This window comes from Saccopteryx bilineata, chromosome 9 (assembly GCF_036850765.1).
Source record: "Saccopteryx bilineata isolate mSacBil1 chromosome 9, mSacBil1_pri_phased_curated, whole genome shotgun sequence".
Taxonomy (NCBI): Eukaryota; Metazoa; Chordata; class Mammalia; order Chiroptera; family Emballonuridae; genus Saccopteryx; species Saccopteryx bilineata.
This window is the reverse complement of record NC_089498.1, coordinates 45,819,175-45,837,561: the sequence shown is the minus strand read 5'-3', so window position 1 is coordinate 45,837,561 and position 18,387 is coordinate 45,819,175. Positions and strand designations below refer to the sequence as shown.

Below are 18,387 nucleotides of genomic sequence, written 5' to 3'. Positions count from 1 at the left end.
TGACGGTAAGTTTAGTCACCTAAGTTACTGTTTTTTTTTCGTTTGTCTTGATTTTTAACAATCTTTCCCTTGCCATTTTTGAATCGATTTTTTTTCAACAAATACCAAACATCTACTATATAACTAAGTTTTATTTAGGGTTTAGTTAGGCTTGAGTAGTACAACTGCAGTGAACAAGACAAAGTCCCTATCCCTGAGGACTGGACATCCTAGTGTGAGGCGCGGATTCCTATAGGAACTAAGTACATTTCATATGTTAGGTGGTGATGTCATGGCAAAAGTAGAGCAAGGTCAGGAGGATGGTGGAGTCGGAAGTGGGGGTGGGTTACAATAAAGGTAGTCAGAGACAATCTCACTGAGGAGACATTTCCGCAGAGATCTGATGGAGGAGAGTGAGCAATGGGGACACCAGGGGGAGTATTCTAGGCAAAGGGCACAGCCAGCACAAAGGGCCTAGGGTTGAAGCGTTCAGATATATTTATTGGAGCAGGTAGAAAGCCAGTGCTGCTAGAGCAAGATTGACCAGAGAGCCAGGCCATGTAAGCTCATAAGAATTTAGGACTTTGGCTTTTATGTGATCTCAAGAGTCATGACAGATTCCCTTTGGTTGTATAATATAACAGGACAATAGGGAGACACTGTGGGCAGAGCCTGAGCAGGGAAACTGGTTCAGATGGGAGATTATGCTGGACAAAACCAGAGAGAGGGCCAGAGGAGGCAGGAGGGTGCATTGTAGATTTAGGTGAATCAAATAAAATTGCTTTTGGACTGGGGCATGGGTTTGTTAAGGGAAAGACCAGAGATATCTATTTTTTGTTCTTTCAGTGCCTGTAAATGTCTCTGTAAGGCTTGCTTTTCCGCTCAGCCTCCCCAATGACTTTAGATCTCTGCTTTTCTATCTCTCCCAACCCTCTCTTCCTATGTATGCCACAACAGGGGCAATTTCCAGGAAGAGGAGATCAAAGGTCAGGGCCTACTGTAGGTAAGGGGTGAGGTGGCCAAAGAGGTGTGGGAGAGCACAGAGATATGAGTGAAGTGGGGGAGGGTGAAGACAGGAGAGAAAGGAGCTGGAGGGAAGGATGAGTGGCAGAAGGCTAACTGGGGGGGGGGCAGAGGGAACACAGTGGTGGGGAAGGGAGGTAGATCTTAGGGGAAAATGATGAGTGAGGGCAAGGATCTTGGGGAAGAGCGGGGGAATGAGCACGGGCTCACCAGCTTGAGCGCGGGGTCGCTGACTTGACCATGATATCATAGACATGACCCCATGATCACTAGCTTGAGCCCAAAGGTTGCTGGCTTGAGCCCAAGGTCACTCGCACTGCTGTAGCCCCCCAGTCAAGACATGTATGAGAAAGCAATCAATGAACAACTAAGGTGCACAAGGAAGAAATGATGCTTTCATCTCTCTCCCTTTTTGTCAGTCTGTACCTCTCTGTCCCTCTGTCGCTGTCTCTCTCTCTCTTTCTCTCTCTCTCTCTCTCTCTCACACACACACACACACACAAAAGGAAAGGGTGAGGAAAGGCAAGAGAAGAGGAGAAGGGCGCCGCAGGCGGGTAAAGAGAGGAGGAACTGAGAGGGAGGAAGGAGGGGTGCAGGTTGGGGAGGGGAGAGAAAAGGGTGGGGAAAGAAGGAAGAGGGGTCGAGGGGAGGAGGCTCCAGCGGAAGGGAGGCGGGGCGCGGGCACTGACGCGGAGCGGCTTCCGGGCTCCTCGCCCCAGGGTGGGTCCCGCCGCCTATTGCCTTGTATGGTCCGAGGACGCCGTTGTCCCCGGCCCCGCCCCCACGCGCCCGTGACCCACACACCCCAGCCTAGAGCTTCGCAGGCGCGGAAAGGCCGAGATCCCGCAAGTCCGAACTTCTCAACTTTTGGCAAGCCGAGATGGGGTACTTCCAAAGCCAAAAGCTCCAACTTTGTTGTTCATATAGGTTATGAGACACCAGGGCCTGGAATTCTTAAGTAGTGGGGAGACTAGTTCTGATATTCCAAAATGTGTGATGTAAGAAATGTCCAAACTTGTAAGAATTTTTATGGGTTATCTGAGCCAAACTGACAATTGCTATGAAAGCAAAATCTACCGGATTGAGAAGTTGTTTCAGAGAATGGCACTTCTGCACCTTATTTCACGCATTACAACCAACCAAAGGAGGAGGTTACATGAAATCCATTGGAGATAGATTAGGGAGGCAGGAGAAAGCAAAGCAGGAAAATCTGAGATTGGAAAAAAGTAAAATGAAGACAAATACTTCTTTTACATCGGTGGTACAAGACAGTTAAATTAATTACCATTTACAACACAGCGATGTTACCCTGGGGCAAGATAACGAGGGGTTGTGTGGTCTGGTGTTCCGGTGGCAGATTGTGCCCTAAGGGGTCTGGAAAAGGGATTACTCTAACATTCCAAAGGTATGTTATCACAAATACAAAATACGATTTAAAGGCTCAGTTAAGGCAAAGATTGACCTTTGTCAAGAAAGATAACTGCCTAGAACATAACTTCCGATCATGACTCTTAGGCAGAAAGTTTTCATTTCAGACCATCCTATGTAGTTCGTTTAGGTCTCAGTTTATAAGGCTTGCCATGCATGGCTTCCTGAGCTTGTCTGGTTTACTATGTGGCCCTTTTTCATACACAACTGTTGTGAATTCATAATCCTGAGCCTTTAAAAAAAATTTTTATTTAATCATTTTAGAGATGGAGGAGAGAGAGAGAGAGAGAGAGAGAAAGAAAAGGTGGTGCACTCGGAAGCATCAACTCCCATATATGCTTTGACCATGAAAGCCCAGGGTTTCAAACCAGGTACCTCAACGTTCCAGGTGGATGCTTCATTCACTGCACCACCACAGGTCGTAATCCTGAGCCTTTAAAGCTGCCTCTCAGGATCGCGAGTGTCTGAGCACCCCAGCCCCTCAGGTTCCGGAAGGCTGGGAGGTAGGTGCCCAGGACGACCGGGCTTCTTGGCTGACCCGCCCTACCCGCCCTGGGCCAGCGCCGGCACATTCCGTCCTCCCTGCGCCACCCCACCCTCCCACCTCGGCCCGCAGGGACGGAAACATCCCGTCCCCGCCCGCGCCCTGCGGAGAGCTGGGTCAAAGAGCCTGACAAGACAGAAGCGCCTGCAGCCCCTACGCCCCGGGAACTCGCTCTCCGGGTTCCTACCAGATGACCTCACTTGGCCCCGCCCCCTCAGGTGAAAGACCGGTCTGTGACGTCACTTCCGGCCAGGTAAGTGCAGCTCTGCTAGAGAAATATTTGGAGCTATGGGTCCTGCTTCAAAAAAGGGCCACACCATCCTCCCCACTCCTTTCACTGCCTCTGGACCGCAAAAAGACCAGAATTCACGTTTACACACAGATGCCTTTTATTTAAAAATTCCAAAAAACACAAAAATAAACTTTTAACAATATATATTACTTAATATATTAGTATACTTATAATAATTATTCCTTCGTTTCCAATATTACAAAAAGGAGAAAGAAAAATACAAGGGAAGCAGACGACCCAAATATATAAATACTATAAAATCTACAAGAATAAATAAAGTCGTCATAAATAAAGGGCTCAATGGCTGGGAGGAGTGGGTTGGCAATGCTTTCGGAGGGAAATCTGAGCACCAGGATTGACCCTAAATGGGAGGAACCAGTCACCATCAGTCACACTGGATCCTCTGGGGTCTAGGAAAAATCAGGAGAGGGCAGTAGGGGCCTATTCACAGCGTCGGGAAGGGGAAAGGTGCGGTGGAAAGGGCTCACCACCACCCTCGAATTTGCTACATCTTTAAAAAGACTCCAGAATATACTCCTTCCTCCAACACCATGAACACTGAGCTTGAGCTTGCACACTGGGGACCTGCCCCAGCATGGGGTCAAAGGAGTGGGTTAATGCAGTTAAGGCAGTGGGGCCACTGATTAAGAGCCCCCCAGTTCCCCACAGCCCCAGGGCTCCTGTGGAGCCCACAGCACAAGAGAAATGGCCCCCCTTGAGATCCAGCTGATCTGTATACTGGGCAGGCACTTGTCATTCAGACACTGAGATGCGATTGAAGATGGGGAGTCGCCGAGGGGCTGTAGGTGGCTGGGGTGGTCCAAAAACCCCAGTTTCGAAGACAGGGGAGTCGGACCCTCCCAGGCTGCTGCCACTGCTGGCATATTCATCGGGATCAGATCCCAAGGAGTGTGCAGAGGGGCTTCGAGCCAGGCCACCCACAGGTCCCCAGACGCTGCTGGGGGTGGCCCTTCGGCAAGAGGGGCAACAGGCTGGTGTAGGGTCCCTTCGGGCTACAGGGGTCCCAGGGGCAGCAGAGAAGGCAGAGGGTGAAAGTGGAAGGTCCCCAGGTGGTGGTGGTGGGGAGCTGGAGGGGGAGAAGGAGCACGATGACAGGGAAGGGCCTGCCAGGCCTGCTGGTGGTGGTGAGGATCGGCGGCCAGAAGGCAGACCTGAGAAGCTGATGCTCTGGCGCAGCATATGGGGGTGGCCAGGGGCGGCCAGGTCCTCACTGGGGTTGTGGATGAAGTGGCAGCGTGAGCCGTAGGGGCAGCGGCCCTGGAGGTAGAACTTGTGGCAGAGTTCCGTCTTGTACTTGGGGTGGCGACTGGCCTGGCGCAGCTCACCAGGGCCATGGGCAAATTGGCACTTAGCCCCATAGCGGCAGCGCCCACTCTCTGAGAAGGTCCGACATAGCTCAGTCTTGTATCGGGATGAGGTGGTGGGGTTCGCAGTAGGTGAGGGTGACAGCTCACTGCCTGGGCGAGGAGCCAGGGGTGCGAAGCCTGGGGGTGGAGGCACCCAGCCACAGCTTCGACCCTCTACCAGGCTGGTAGATCGGCCAGGCAGGCGGGGAGTAACCCCAGCAGGGCTGGAATCAGATGAGCCGAGTCTCCAGAGTCCTGAGGAGGCCCACCCAGGGCTGGACTCAGTGTCTCCATGGTCAGATGGCAGGTCAGGGCTCAGAGACAGGAGGCTCTGTAGAAACAGGGATCAGTTAAGACACCGAAAATGCAGGGTGACGGCCCTCCCCGGCTGCAGGGCACGTAACAGCTTGCCAGTCCGGTTTGTGGGCTCCTGGCCTGAGCCCCACCCGCCCACAGAAACCCAGGGCTTCGGGATCAAAGGGATCACGAATGGGAAATTCTGAGTTTTTTCAGAACTGAAGCCTATCTCTAGAGACACAGCAAACCGGGTCCCCCGACCCAGGGCACACCGCTTTCCACCAATTTTGATCCTCCGGGCCTCTCGGGATCTGACTCCACCTATCGAGTTCTCCAGTTTCACAACTGGAGCAGCCGGCAAAGGTAACCTAGGAGTCAGATCTCTTCCTCCGTTTTAGAGTCCCAGAGTCCTCATCTGTGTCGGGGAGTGGAGACAGAAGTCACCTTCCCCTCACCCCAAGACTCTAGCCCCAGAAACGCCTCCGCGCAAAACCGCGCCCTCAGAAACTACTGGGGGGAAGCCAGGTGTAGGGCCATTTCCGCCTCCAGACAGCCCTAGTCTGAGAAAACTCCTTCAGCTTTCTATCTCAAAGGGCCACTCGACCCATGTTTGGGCTGGGACTCGAAAGTCGCAGGCTCCATTTATCACCACCAGGGAATCACACTGCTCAGAGAAAGGAGGCAGGACCCCGGGCAGGAGCGGACGGCGATTAGGCGCTCAAGTTTCAGCAGGGAGCCAGGGGTCCCGCGTGGGAAGTTGCGGCGCCAGTGAGCCCTGATATTTTGAGGGTGTCAGTCAGTGATGGGGACCCAAAGGTGCCAGTCGGCGGGGACTCACCTCGTAGATGGCGGTGAGATCCATGGCGGCACAGAACGCCGATCCGCAGACAGAGCAGTCGAAAGTGGGAGAGCTGGAGTAAAGCTGCGGCCGGCTGCCGGAGCGGGTGTTTTATAGAGAGAAAGGGGCGTGGTCACCAGGGGGCGGATCCGGGGGCGGGGCGAGGAGGGCGCTTCCCGGACGCGCATCCCCCCTCGCTGCCCGCCCAGTTTGGGATGGTCCCCTTCCGCCCAGACCCCGTTGGGACGTGCCAGTGCAGGGCCCACGGGCAGCCGAGGCCCGACGAGGAGTGCGTGGGGTGGGAGTGTCGACCCAGTTTTCAAGGCTGGAGACTGAGGTGTCAGAAAGGGAACTGGAACGGAGGTGCGAGCAGGGATCCAGGGGGGATTTGACAAGGACGGAGGCCGGGGCATTGGGTGGGCGTGCGCTTGAGAGACCAACCCCGGCTGGGAGAGGCACGGAGAGAGCAAGAAACCAAGAAATGTAGAAACGTAAAGGGAAACAATCACAGAGACACAAAAGAAGGAGGGAGAGACACATTCAGGGAAGCATACGAATAAAAGGAAAGACAGGGTAAAAGAAGTAGGGAGACAGGAAAGACAGGAAGAAACAGTCCCAGGGACAAATTCAGAGCGAGAAGTTGGAGGGAAGGTCACATAAACAAAAAGAGGGACAAACACACACCCTCAAGACAGAAATCTGCAGGAACAAAACAGAGAGAGGGGACCAACAGGCCTGGCAGAAAATTCTCTAGTGAAACCTGCTTCGGTTTCACTCTCAAACAGCCCAGACCCGGAGTCCTTGTCCCTACCCACCCCAAATCGCGAGGAGAAGGGTCCCTGATACTTGGCAAGACTGGAAAGGGGCATCCTTTCCCAATGCAGAGCCACTGTAGCCTCTCACCCTCCCACAGAGAGTGACTCTTCTGATGGCCAGGCACCATTGTATGTATGTCCTATGAAAGTGCTTTGCTTTTATGTTAACTCAAGGACGAGTTGTTGGACTCATTTTACACATGAGACACCCAAGAATAGAAGCCAAGTTACTCTCCTCGTTGTATTTAGTAAATGAAATCGTGTTGTTTGTCCTCTGAGAAAACTCAAGATTGGAAAGGGTGAAATCTTTTATAATAGTGGAGGGTTGCCTTGATGAAAAGCTGTTTTGAGATGGAAGAAATGGGTCATCCCCAACTGATGGTCTGATGGGTCTCATAGAGGTGTTCCTTGAGGAAACTCTAAACTTGCAGGGATCACTCCCCACATTCGCAAGTTGTTTACTGTCAAGGGGTTTCCCTGTGTGAGAACTTTAAGATCTGGGAAGAAAACTCGTTTCTTAAGGGTGTCTTGGTGAGCTGACTGCCCTGGGTGAAAATTTTGGGGCAGAAATAATAGCCACGGAGTCGAGTTATGATGGTGCAAAGTTCACTCTTGCAGGCTGTGACTATGGGCTTATGTTGAGGTGGGGAGATAAGGCCAGGCACACGGACCTGCCTCCTCGGACAGAGTTCAGGGGAATCCCTGGTGCAGCGCTTTCTGGTGCCGAGGGGCCTTCCCGGCTGGTCCCGTGAGCTGGGCGGCTGCGGGTAGCTTTGGCACGGTTGCAGCCTCCCGCTCGCCCGTGACTCACTCGTAAGGGGCGGGGGAAGGGGGCTTCCTGGAAGCCGTGACGAGGACGCTCAGCCCGGACGACTGGGTTCCTCTTCTGTAACCAGGGCTTCTGTCGCCTGTAAACAGAAGCTTGAGGACAACGGGAAAAGGGTGAAAGGGGAGTTGCCTGGCACCCGCCTCCCGGCCGGGCTCCAAATCCCTGTGCTGCTCCTAGGGTGAAGTCGCCGGGAAAGTGGGAGGTTGGGGCACCCTGGGGTCCCCGGGGCGCGGCTTGGCTCCAGACGCAGTCCTAGAGAAGGGATTCCAGTTTCGATTCCCTGGAGACCGGGAACATTTCCCATCCCTGAGTCAGGCTGACCCCCTCCACTCTCCCGTGTGCTGAGTCATCCACCCCAAGAACCTGGACACTTGGGATAGTGAGACTCTCGAAGAGGCTGGTTGGGGGGCTTCATACAGGGAAGGACTGACCACCCACCAAAACACAGACGAGTAAGCTCAGAAGCCCGGGCCTCGGCCCCTCCTTGTTCAGATCTAGGGGTCCGGTCCTCCAAGCCACCTCCACGCTCAGACATCTCGGTTTAGAGCCGGCCCCTGGCCCCATCCTTCATCAGATCCTAGAGTCTGAGCCCCCAGCCCTTCTCACTGACTTAATAGCTCGGCTCCCATCCCCCTTCAACTATATCTTGGCCTCAGGAGTCCCAGCGTAGGAGGAAGTTCAAGGCAGGACTCCTCCCCACTCCCCACGTAGCCAGCGGGAAAATCCGTGGCACTAGCAGCGGCCGGGAATCCCCTCTGGAATGACGGTGGGGAAGGGGATGGCCGGGGTCCCCCGCCGGGCACAGGGGGCAGGTCCTGGGCGGGCGGGAGGAGGAGGAAAGGGGAGGAAACCAGAAAGGCTAAAAATACAGCGAGCACTTCCGGCCTAGGGGGAGGGGAACGGAGAGCAGAGTTTCCAGAAAAACAAGCGGGGACGGGAAACGCGGAGGTGTGAGAGCCAGAGCGAGTGCGTGGGCGAGTGGGCCTGTGTACCCAAAGGCACGTGTGCCCGGTCCGGTGTGCGCCTGGCGTGACGGTGTTAACTGCGCGGGGCCACCGGAGTACGTGTGTGTCTGACACTGTGAAGTGTGAGCGCTGCATGTGAGAAGGTGTGTCCCCTGGCGTGACTGGGTGAGACCTGGGATGCCTGCGGCCCACTTTCCTGTGTGAGGTCTGTGTCTTCCCGTCCCACTTGACATGACAATAAATGTGTGAAACCGCTGGAGCTAGTATAAGTGACTATACTGTATTTACTTCAACAACCTTGGGGTGTGGTAGTATGTATTCAACCCTCTCTGAGGTGGCATTCATGGGAATCTGTGACTTACATACCCAACTGCACACCTGTGCGTAGTTCTGAAGCAATGTGGGATCTGGAGTGAGGGTATGACTGCCCTCTTGTGCGATGAAGATCTGTGCACACACTTCAAAGTTGAGTGTGTAAGTAAGTATCTGTGAGATTATAGGCAGCTGTGGCTGTGTGCAAGGTCCCTGCAGCTCAGTGTACTGAATAGTGTAAAATGTCTGTGTCCTTATTTCAGGGGGGTGTCACTGAGAACATGCTCGATGCGGTTTCTGTGGCCTAGTCACAAGGCAGTGAAACTGGTGAACTTTGGTTTGTGACGTCTAGAGTGCACACGATGGGAAGGGTGGGTGGTGCGTGCCCCGCTCCATGTCAGTTTCTGCTGGCCTCTGTGGGCAGACCAGACATTCAGGCACACTAGCTGGCACCTGGGAAACTTGATCTCTCCCCAGCCAAGGCTGCTTTTGATAATGTTGAGCTGAGAGCAGGGCTGAGTCAGCCTGTGATGGACAAAGTCTGTGATGGGGTGCGAGATAACAGGTTAAGTGGTGGTTAGAGGGTTGTTTATATATTTACATTGTTGAACTGTTCCTTTAGTCTGTTAGTGGGGTTGTGCTGAGGCCCTGGGGACACTATGATTGTAGGATGGTGGGTTATGCTAGTCTTAGCTGGGTGGGTAAGGTATGTGCCTGTGTCCCCTGAAGTTGTGCTATGTGGCTGTGTTATCTCATGCACATCCTTCCCTGACGTGTATGGTTGTGTACCAGGCTGTACAATCTCCGTCTGGGTTGAATAATCTAGTAAAGATCTAAACCAAGGTACTTCATACCTGCCTAGACTTCTATCCCAGCCCCTTTATTGTAGTCCAGCTGCACTGTTCTTTAAACACACCATCACATTCCTGCCTCAGGGCGTTTGCACTTGCCATTCGCTCTCCCTGGAATGTTCTTTTCCCCAATGTCCACACTTCTTTCAAGTCAGCTTTCTTAGCAAGCCCTTTAAAACCTGTCTAGGATTTAAAAAACTTTTAAAATCTTGCTATTTAACAAATAACATCTATTTACAAATAAGTTATCCATGGACTACCCAACTTCTTAAACTTTCTCAATAAAGTAACAATTCTACACATCTAAATCTTCCATTTGTTAGATTTATTGAATAAGGCAGACAGAGATGGGCATCTACTTGGAGTTGTGTCACTTTAGTTGTTAGTTGATTGCTTCTCATATGTGCCTTGAAGGGGGTGGAAGGCCTCCAACTGTGCCAGTAACCCTTGGCTCAAGCTAGTGACCTTTAGTCTCAAGCCAGACACTATGGGATCATGTTTATGATCTCACGCTCAAGCTGGGGACCCTACACTCTAGCTAGTGACCTCAGGGTTTCTAATCTGGGTCCTCAAGTGTCCCAGGTCAATGCTCTATCCACTGAGCCACCACCAGTCAAGCAGTCTTTTTTTTTTCTATTAAAAATCTTTCCCCAATTAAAAAAATTTTTTTTTAAGTTTATTTTATTGATTTTAGAGAGGAGCGAGAGAGAGAGACAGGAACATTGATCTGTTCTTGTATGTGCCTTGACCAGGGATCAAACTGACCACCTCTGTGCTTCAGCATTGATGCTCTAACCAACTGAGCTATCCAGTCAGGGAAATCTTTCCCCGCTTTTAATCCCAATTTTCTCCTTTATTTTTCCATGTGTATACTGTTGACATCTGAACTGGGACGGTTCAATTATAAGTAGATTTTTAAAATTTTTTTAAATTTATTTATTCATTTTTTTTTAGAGAGGAGAGAGAGAGGGAGAGAGAGAGAGAGAGAGAGAGAGAGAAAGAGAAGAGAGAGAGAGTCAGAGGGAGGAGCTAGAAGCATCAACTCCCATATGTGCCTTGACCAGGCAAGCCCAGGGTTTTGAACCGGCGACCTCAGCATTTCCAGGTTGACGCTTTATCCACTGCGCCACCACAGGTCAGGCAGTAAGTGGATTTCTTTCTTTCTTTCTTTTTCTTTTTCTTTTTTTCAGAGAGAGAGGGGGATAGACAGGGACAGACAGACAGGAACAGAGAGAGATGAGAAGCATCAATCATTAGTTTTTCATTGCGCGTTGCAACACCTTAGTTGTTCATTGATTGCTTTCTCATATGTGCCTTGACCGTGGGCCTTCAGCAGACCAAGTAACCCCTTGCTGGAGCCAGCGACCTTGGGTTCAAGCTGGTGGGTATTTTGCTCAAACCAGATGAGCCCGCGCACAAGCTGGCGACCTCTGGGTCTCAAACCTGGGTCCTCTGCTTTCCAGTCCAATGCTCTATCCACTGCGCCACCGCCTGGTCAGGCTTTTTTTTTCTTCTTTTTGCATTTTTCTGAAGTTGGAAACGGGGAGGCAGTCAGACAGACTCCCCCGCGTGTGCCCAACTGGGATCCACCTGGCATGCCCACCAGGGGGTGATGCTCTGTTGCAACCAGAGCCATTCTAGCACCTGAGGCAGAGGCCACAGAGCCATCCTCAGCGTCCGGGCCAACTTTGCTCCAATGGAGCCTCGGCCGCGGGAGGGGAAGAGAGAGACAGAGAGGAAGGAGAGGGGGAAGGGTGGAGAAGCAGATGGGCGCTTCTCCTGTGTGCCCTAGCCGGGAATTGAACCTGGGACTCCTGCACGCCAGGCCGACGCTCTACCACTGAGCCAACCGGCCAGGGCTATAAGTGGATTTTTTTCAATAAATATTGTATTTTTCCTTCCTTATGATTTTCTTAGTATTCACATGTCCAACTATACCTCAGTCTTCTGAGTGTATGTACCTAACATCGATACATCTCCACCAGCACGTTATAGAACCCCATGTATTTTTAGTTGTGCACAGGTAATTGCATAATGTTAGGTGGAAATATGATTTTGTTCTTGTACTTAAGAGATTAGTTACCGAGATATGTATGGGCACCAAATCGACGAGGACTAGATTACAATGGTCAGTTTTGTTTTTGTATTTTTCTGAAACTGGAAACGGGGAGGCAGTCAGACAGACTCCCGCATGCGCCCGACTGGGATCCACCGGGCATGCCCACCAGGGGGCGATGCTCTGCCCATCCGGGGCGTCGCTCTGTCGCAACCAGAGCCATTCTAGTGCCTGAGGCAGAGGCCACGGAGCCATCCCCAGCGCCCGGGCCATCTTTGCTCCAATAGAGCCTCGCTGCCGGAGGGGAAGAGAGAGAGAGAGAGGAAGGAGAGGGGGAGGGGTGGAGAAGCAGATGGGCGCTTCTCCTGTGTGCCCTGGCCGGGAATCGAACCTGGGACTTCTGCACACCAGGCCGATGCTCTACCACTGAGCCAACCGGCCAGGGCCATATTCACTTGACTTTAAATAAAAAAGATGTTCCTAGATGACCTGGGGAGTCAGATGGGGGGGCTGATTCAGTCAAATAAATGGGTAGAAATGTGGTTTCCCTAAGGAAAAATTCTACCACCTGTGGACAGCAGCTTCAGCTAATGACCCAGAGGTCTGCTGCCCTTCCTGAGGGCCTGTCCTATTTGCCTGACACACACACTCACACCCACACACCTACAGGTGGCCATTTCCCAGGACTCTAGTGTGGGAACTTGGGCTTTGTGTGTATCACAGGTCTCCATGGTTCCAGGGTTTCCTCGCAGACGTGGGGTCCAGGAGAGGAAGCCTCTGGGTGGTGATATGGGAATCAGGGCACAGAAGATGTTGGGAGGGCCAGTCCCCCAATGAGGTTGACTTGAGCCTTTCATACCCCACCAGCTGGGCCTAGGCTGGTAGCTCCACCCTGCACCTGCCCAGTCCTGAAGGCCATCATCGCTGAGCTCCCTAAGAACTTGCTCTTAGAGAAGAGGGGAGCCTGCTGGGGCACTACCTCCTCAAAGCCCCCTCCCCAAGGCCTGCTTCCTGGAGCAGCTGGGGCCAGACGCCTGGGTTCTTCCCTAGGACTGATGATTCACCCCTTCTGAGGCCTTTTCACTTCTCCTTTGGGGCTAAAAATATAGGGACCCAGGCACCCAGCTGGGCTAGGCTTCACCATGAATTGCACAATGCCCTCAGTTTAAGTGCTGCTGACGTAGGCCCTGGGTATGGGTGGAGGCCTGACTTGTTCCCTAACCAGGCATGCTGAGGTCAGGACTTAGACCCTTTACTTCTCCTTTCCTGGGTCAAGGACACTGGAGGCTGGGCTGACACGAGATGTGCCTGGGATCCCTGGGCTTGGCTGCAGCCCCTGGAAATGAAGCTCCCTCCCCTAGCCCCAGGTATCCCAGGGGTTCTGGCACCCAGAATCTGGTCTCCTTCACAGACACAGAGTCCCAGTGAGGAGTTGGGGCACAAGACAGGAAAGGGGAACTGAGAGAGAGAGAGAGATGGTCACAGACGGGGAGACACAGCACCAGAAAGGCAGAGAGAGACACATGAACAGAAAGAGACTGAATCAGGCAACAGACAGATGTAGCAAACACAGAAGGGACCGGCTAGCAAAAGGAGCAGATACTGAGACCATACTGGGACAGAATCAGTAAGGACGGAGTGAAATAGGTCCACTTAGGGTTTCAAACCCAGGGCAGGTAGTGGAAATGTTCCAGGAAGAGGTCTGCCACAGGCAGGAAGTCCACTCTCCCTATGCCAGCAACCTGCAAAGCTGCTCCCCTCCCTTCCCTTACTTACTAGCCTCTCCTGCCCTCTGCTGGTGCTCCTTACTAGCCTCTGCTGCCCTCTGCTGGCTGCCACCTAAGAGCTCAGGCAGGAAGAAAAGTCAAGACACAAAGATGCTTTAAGGCCACTCTTCATTCCCTCCCATCCCTCTCCCACAGCCTGCCCCACTCCCAGCCCCACTAGCTCACAAGGCACCCCCAGGGCCTGTAGGTGGTGCAGGAGTCTTCCCCGTGACCTTGTTGGCACAGTCCAGTAGAGCGGTGTGAATGTCCTTGGCACAGGAGATCTGGGCTTTGATGACCGCCAGGTACTGAGGGTAGGGTAGGCTGTCAGGCTGTACTGCGTCTGGCTTGGTGGCTGTGGGCACCAGCGCGGGAGAGTGCTTGGCACTGTCGCAACTCTGTGACAGGCACTCATGTGCCAGGCGCTGTGGACAGGCAGGCAAGGTGCAGCATCAGCCTCCCTCGAGGTATGCCCAACCCTACCCTAAGGGCCAGCCTGGCCTCTGGACTCCTATGTACTTACTCTACCCAAACCTCAAATGCAGCAATTCCCATGGCCCATCTCCTCTCATTCTCATGCCCTCTTGGGGCTGTCTTACCTCCACACACTGCTCAGTGCCTACCTCTGCAATGATGATAGTATGTGTGTCCCCTCTTCCCCTGAAATTCCAGAGTTTTCACATACTCCTCTCCCAAATTGCTCTTCTTCCTGGGTCCCTAAGGGGTGACCCTATTATTCTGACTAGAGTCCTGGGCCTCATCCTGGAGGCTCTTCCTCCCACAACCCATCAGTTCCATGGTCTGTATACAAAACCTCTCCCACCTGCCTTTCCCCACTCCCTCATGGCCCTGCCCTGGTGGAGTCTTGCCCATTGAATCCTGACATGGCCCTTTAACCCATCTCTCATTTGGAAGCCAGAGGCATATTATTCAAAAAAGCAATGGGGCCAGGCCATGGCTGGTTGGCTCAGTGATAGAGCATCAGCCCCACGTGTGGATGTCCCAGGTTCGATTACTAGTATCAGTCAGGGCACACAGGAGAAGTGACCATCTGCTTCTCCACCCACCTCCCTCTTCTCTCTCTCTCTTCTCCTCCCATAGCCATGGCTGGATTGGTTTGAGTGCATCGATGCAGGCGCCTAGGATGACTCTGTGGAGCCTCTAACTCAAGCACTAAGAATAGCCCAGTTGCAAGCATGGCCCTAGATGAGCAGAGCATTGGCCCCACATGGGGGTTGCCAGGTGGATCCTGGTCAGGGTGTATGCAGGAGTCTATCTTCCCTCCTCTCACTTGGAAAAAGAAGAAGAAAAAAAAAGGTCCAATGTTCTTCTTTGCTTGAAACTCTGGATGGCTTCCCAGCACCCTGAGGGCTATATTCAAAATTCAACAACCTTGGAGCAACCCCTCTCTTCCTTCTCTAAGGCCATACTTTGCTTTCTTCTCTCCTAAACTTAAGGGTCCCCACAAATCCTGCAACCTGGGGAGCAGTGGGCTTTAAAGCCTTTCTGTTTGCCTCTATAACTTTCTTTCCTGAGTCTAGGCAGCCCAGTCTAGCCACATTCCTATCTTCTATCCTAAGCTTTTCCTTTGTTTTCATTCTAAAAAAAAATCTTACCACTAGCACTTAACTGTATTTCATGACATTCCTAAAGGGAACTTAAAGCAGAGGCTGTTCCTTTTGGTTGGAATGCCTTTCTACCACTACCAGCCTTCCTAAATTCTGACTTTTTCTTCAAAATCCAGTTCAAAATAATGAGGACAATGATACTACAAAAACAATGAAAATATTTCAGGAAGCATTTGCCATGTACCTAGTACCATATTAAGTACTTCACATGCATGAACTTGCTGAGTCTTTCCTGAAAATTCATTTTCCAGAGAAGGAACCCAAGGCTCAGAGATAGAGGTTGGTGGTTCACCTGATTTCAGAAGCTGTGCTCTTAAAGACTTGACCTCCTCTAAATTTCTGGCCTTCTTCCATTTACCTTTTTTATTTTTAGATTTTATTCATTTTAGAGAGAGGAGACAGAGAGAAGGGGGGAGGAGCAGAAAGCATCAACTCCTATACGTGCCTTGGCCGGATTTGAACTGGCGACCTCAGCATTCCAGATCAATGCTTTATCTACTGTGCCACTGCAGGTCAGGCCTGGCCTTCCATTTTTTTGGGGGGGTATTTTTCTGAAGTTGGAAATGGGGAGGCAGTCAGAAAGACTCCCGCATCTGTCCAACTGGGATCCACCCGGCATGCCTACCAGGGGGCGATGCTCTGCCCATCTGGGGCGTTGCTCTGTTGCAACCAGGGCCATTCTAGCACCTGAGGCAGAAGCCACAGAGCCATCCCCAGCGCCCAGGCCAACTTTGCTCCAATGGAGCCTCGGCTGCAGGAGGGGAAGAGAGAGACAGAGAGGAAGGAGAGGGGGAGGGGTGGAGAAGCAGATGGGCGCTTCTCCTGTGTGCCCTGGCCAGGAATCGAACCCGGGACTCCTGCACGCCAGGCCGACGCTCTACCACTCCTTTTCCATTTTAGTTATTGCCTCAGCTCCCATGTGGTCTTCACCAATGGCCTTCCCCGAGCCACTCTCTCCCAGGCAGGGACAGATAGATGCCTTCTCTGGGTTTCCACAGCCCATCGAGTTTCCCTTATTGAAATCCTGATCTCTCTAACTGTGACCCCACTTTCATCTGAGCCCTGACTTCTGAAGCCTGGGATTGTTCCCATCACTGCTGTTGGTGTTCTGAGCCATCACTGTTTGGGGATATATGTCACCCCACTGAACTGGAAGCTCTGTGAGGACAAAGATCAGGGCAACACTGTGTCCTCAGCATCAGCTGGAGCACAGGCCTAGCCTGCAGGAGGTGCTCAGTTATGTGCTTGTTGACTGACTGAATGAGGATTCCTTAAGACTCACAGACTGGGCCAGGGTTGTGGTCTGTTACCCAATGTCTAGGAGGCTTCTTACCAGGCAGAGCTCCAGCTGGTCACAGAGTGCGTAGAACTCCTCCAGACACTTGTCAAAGCGCTGTATGGGTCCATCACTGCTCTTTCTACAGCCCAGGAGAAGAAGGAAACTGAGGAATGGATTTCCATCTCTGGGACACCAGATTCTACCCAACCGGGTATCATCAGGAAACCAGGTAAAGGCCTAGGAGCCCTGAGGCAGGGACTAGGGGATTGGTAATAGTAGAAGAGGCGGAAAGCACAAGGCTGCACTAGGGAATTGGACTTGAAAGTAGGAGGAAGGGTGGGGGATGAGTTTCTAAGACTGGGGTGGAGACAGGGCAGCCTGGGAAATGAGGCCACACTCACTGTCCGTTGTCAATGTTAGTGTTCTGAATCAAGTTCTGGGCGGCAACCTTCATCAAAGTCTAGTTAAAAAAAAAAATGCGTGAGATGGAGAAACAGAAGGGGACATTTTTGGAAATCTACACTCTTCCTGAAGATCCAGTCAATCTCAGGCTTCCTCTTCACTTGACATCTCTCCTCTTGTAGCTCCATCTATAACAATAAACATCCCTATTTTCCCAGAGGCCTGCTCTCACCTGCGTTGTCAATCACCTCCCCACATACCTTAAGAGTCCTCCCCCACCCACCAATCACAAGCAGAATCTCTCTGTACCAGCCGTCCTTCCCCCAAGTGTTTTTTGTTTGTTTTTACAGAGACAGAGAGAGTCAGAGAAAGGGACAGACTGGAACGGAAAGAGATGAGAAGCATCAATTATCAGTTTTTCGCTGTAGCACTTAAATTGCCCATTGATTGCTTTCTCATATGTGCCTTGACGGGGAGGGGGGGGCTACAGCAGACTGAGTGACCCCTTGCTGAAGCCAGCGACCTTGGGTCCAAGGCTGGTGAGCTTTCTCCTCAAACCAGATGAGCCCACGCTCAAGCTGGCGACTCGGGGTCTAGAACCTGGTCCTGCGCATCCCAGTCCAACGTTCTATCCACTGCGCCACCACCTGGTCAGACTCCCTCAGGTTTGTTTTTTTTTTTTTTCTGAAGCTGGAAACGGGGAGAGACAGTCAGACAGACTCCCGCATGCGCCCCACCAGGATCCACCCGGCACGCCCACCAGGGGGCGATGCTCTGCCGTGACCAGAGCCACTCTAGCGCCTGGGGCAGAGGCCAAGGAGCCATCCCCAGCGCCCGGGCCATCTCTGCTCCAATGGAACCTTGTCTGAGGGAGGGGAAGAGAGAGACAGAGAGGAAGGAGGGGGGGGAGTGGAGAAGCAAATGGGCGCTTCTCCTATGTGCCCTGGCTGGGAATCGAACCCGGGTCCCCTGCACGCCAGGCCGACGCTCTACCGCTGAGCAACCGGCCAGGGCTCCCTCAGGTTTTAAAGGCCAGAAGCTGGTTTCTCCTTTAAACTCCCTCTCACTCCAGCTCCGGCCAATCCCAGGCTCAACATCCGCGTAGCTTACACGAAGACCAACGTCTCACTCCCTTCCCTTGTCTAATGTTCCATATGCTTCCTCCTTGCCTAAGCAGCCCGCTTCGTCCTGTCCTTTAGAGTCAGAGAACCAACCCCGTTTGCTTCTAGAAGCTCACGACAAATCACCTGCAGACTCTCCTTCAGCTGCGGGATGAGCATTTTATAGCGCTGCACAGGATCGAAGTCCTGTTGTTGCTGCTGCAAAAGCCCGCTCTGGGCAGACCCCACCAGTTGTGTCGGTGGTTGTGGCTGCTGCTGGGTACCCGAGCCACCCACCGAACCTGGACCCGATACACCAGCAGTGGAGGAAGCCGCTGAAACTTGCTGCTGAGAGGTAGCCATCTTCCTTACTTAGCGCGCCGGAAGTGCGTCACAAGTGCGTCGCCCAGGTTTCTTCTGAGAGTCTTAGTCTCTAGGCCCCGTTCGGCAAGTTGGAGCCACTCAAACAATTCATCCAATGGAAGGAAAGGCACCCGACCCAGCTCTTGATTCTCAAACCCGACGTTCAGACTGATGTACCTATTCACCAATCATTAAAGGCTCTCCTCTCGCTCCGCCCATTACCCAAACGCTGACCAATCCGGGTGTAGGTTTA

The 18,387-nt window shown here is 52.5% G+C and overlaps 2 protein-coding genes across 2 annotated transcripts; both read right to left on the bottom strand.

Annotated features, from left to right (window-relative positions):
* Positions 1-3,345: 3,345 nt before the first annotated feature.
* ZFP36 (ZFP36 ring finger protein) lies at positions 3,346-5,849 on the bottom strand. Its single transcript, XM_066243594.1, has 2 exons — positions 5,769-5,849; positions 3,346-4,964 (listed from the first exon to the last, which is right to left on the bottom strand). The coding sequence occupies exons 1-2, from the start codon at positions 5,790-5,792 to the stop codon at positions 4,020-4,022; spliced, it is 969 nt and encodes a 322-aa protein (XP_066099691.1). The 5' UTR covers positions 5,793-5,849; the 3' UTR covers positions 3,346-4,019.
* A 7,623-nt stretch (positions 5,850-13,472) lies between these two features.
* Positions 13,473-18,284, bottom strand: MED29 (mediator complex subunit 29). The gene is made up of 4 exons (XM_066243338.1): positions 17,919-18,284; positions 16,671-16,729; positions 16,324-16,408; positions 13,473-13,787 (listed from the first exon to the last, which is right to left on the bottom strand). The coding sequence occupies exons 1-4, from the start codon at positions 18,132-18,134 to the stop codon at positions 13,545-13,547; spliced, it is 603 nt and encodes a 200-aa protein (XP_066099435.1). The 5' UTR covers positions 18,135-18,284; the 3' UTR covers positions 13,473-13,544.
* Positions 18,285-18,387: the final 103 nt, after the last annotated feature.

Excerpts from the sequence above, each read along its gene's own strand:
- ZFP36 (XM_066243594.1), bottom strand. The coding sequence starts at position 5,792 with ATGGATCTCACCGCCATCTACGAG. Across the intron at positions 4,965-5,768 it reads ATCTCACCGCCATCTACGAG|AGCCTCCTGTCTCTGAGCCC; the intron begins GTGAGTCCCCGC and ends CTGTTTCTACAG.
- MED29 (XM_066243338.1), bottom strand. The coding sequence starts at position 18,134 with ATGGCTACCTCTCAGCAGCAAGTTTCAGCGGCTTCCTCCACTGCTGGT. Across the intron at positions 16,409-16,670 it reads ACTAACATTGACAACGGACA|AAAGAGCAGTGATGGACCCA; the intron begins GTGAGTGTGGCC and ends CCTGGGCTGTAG. Across the intron at positions 13,788-16,323 it reads ACCAGCTGGAGCTCTGCCTG|CGCCTGGCACATGAGTGCCT; the intron begins GTAAGAAGCCTC and ends GCCTGTCCACAG.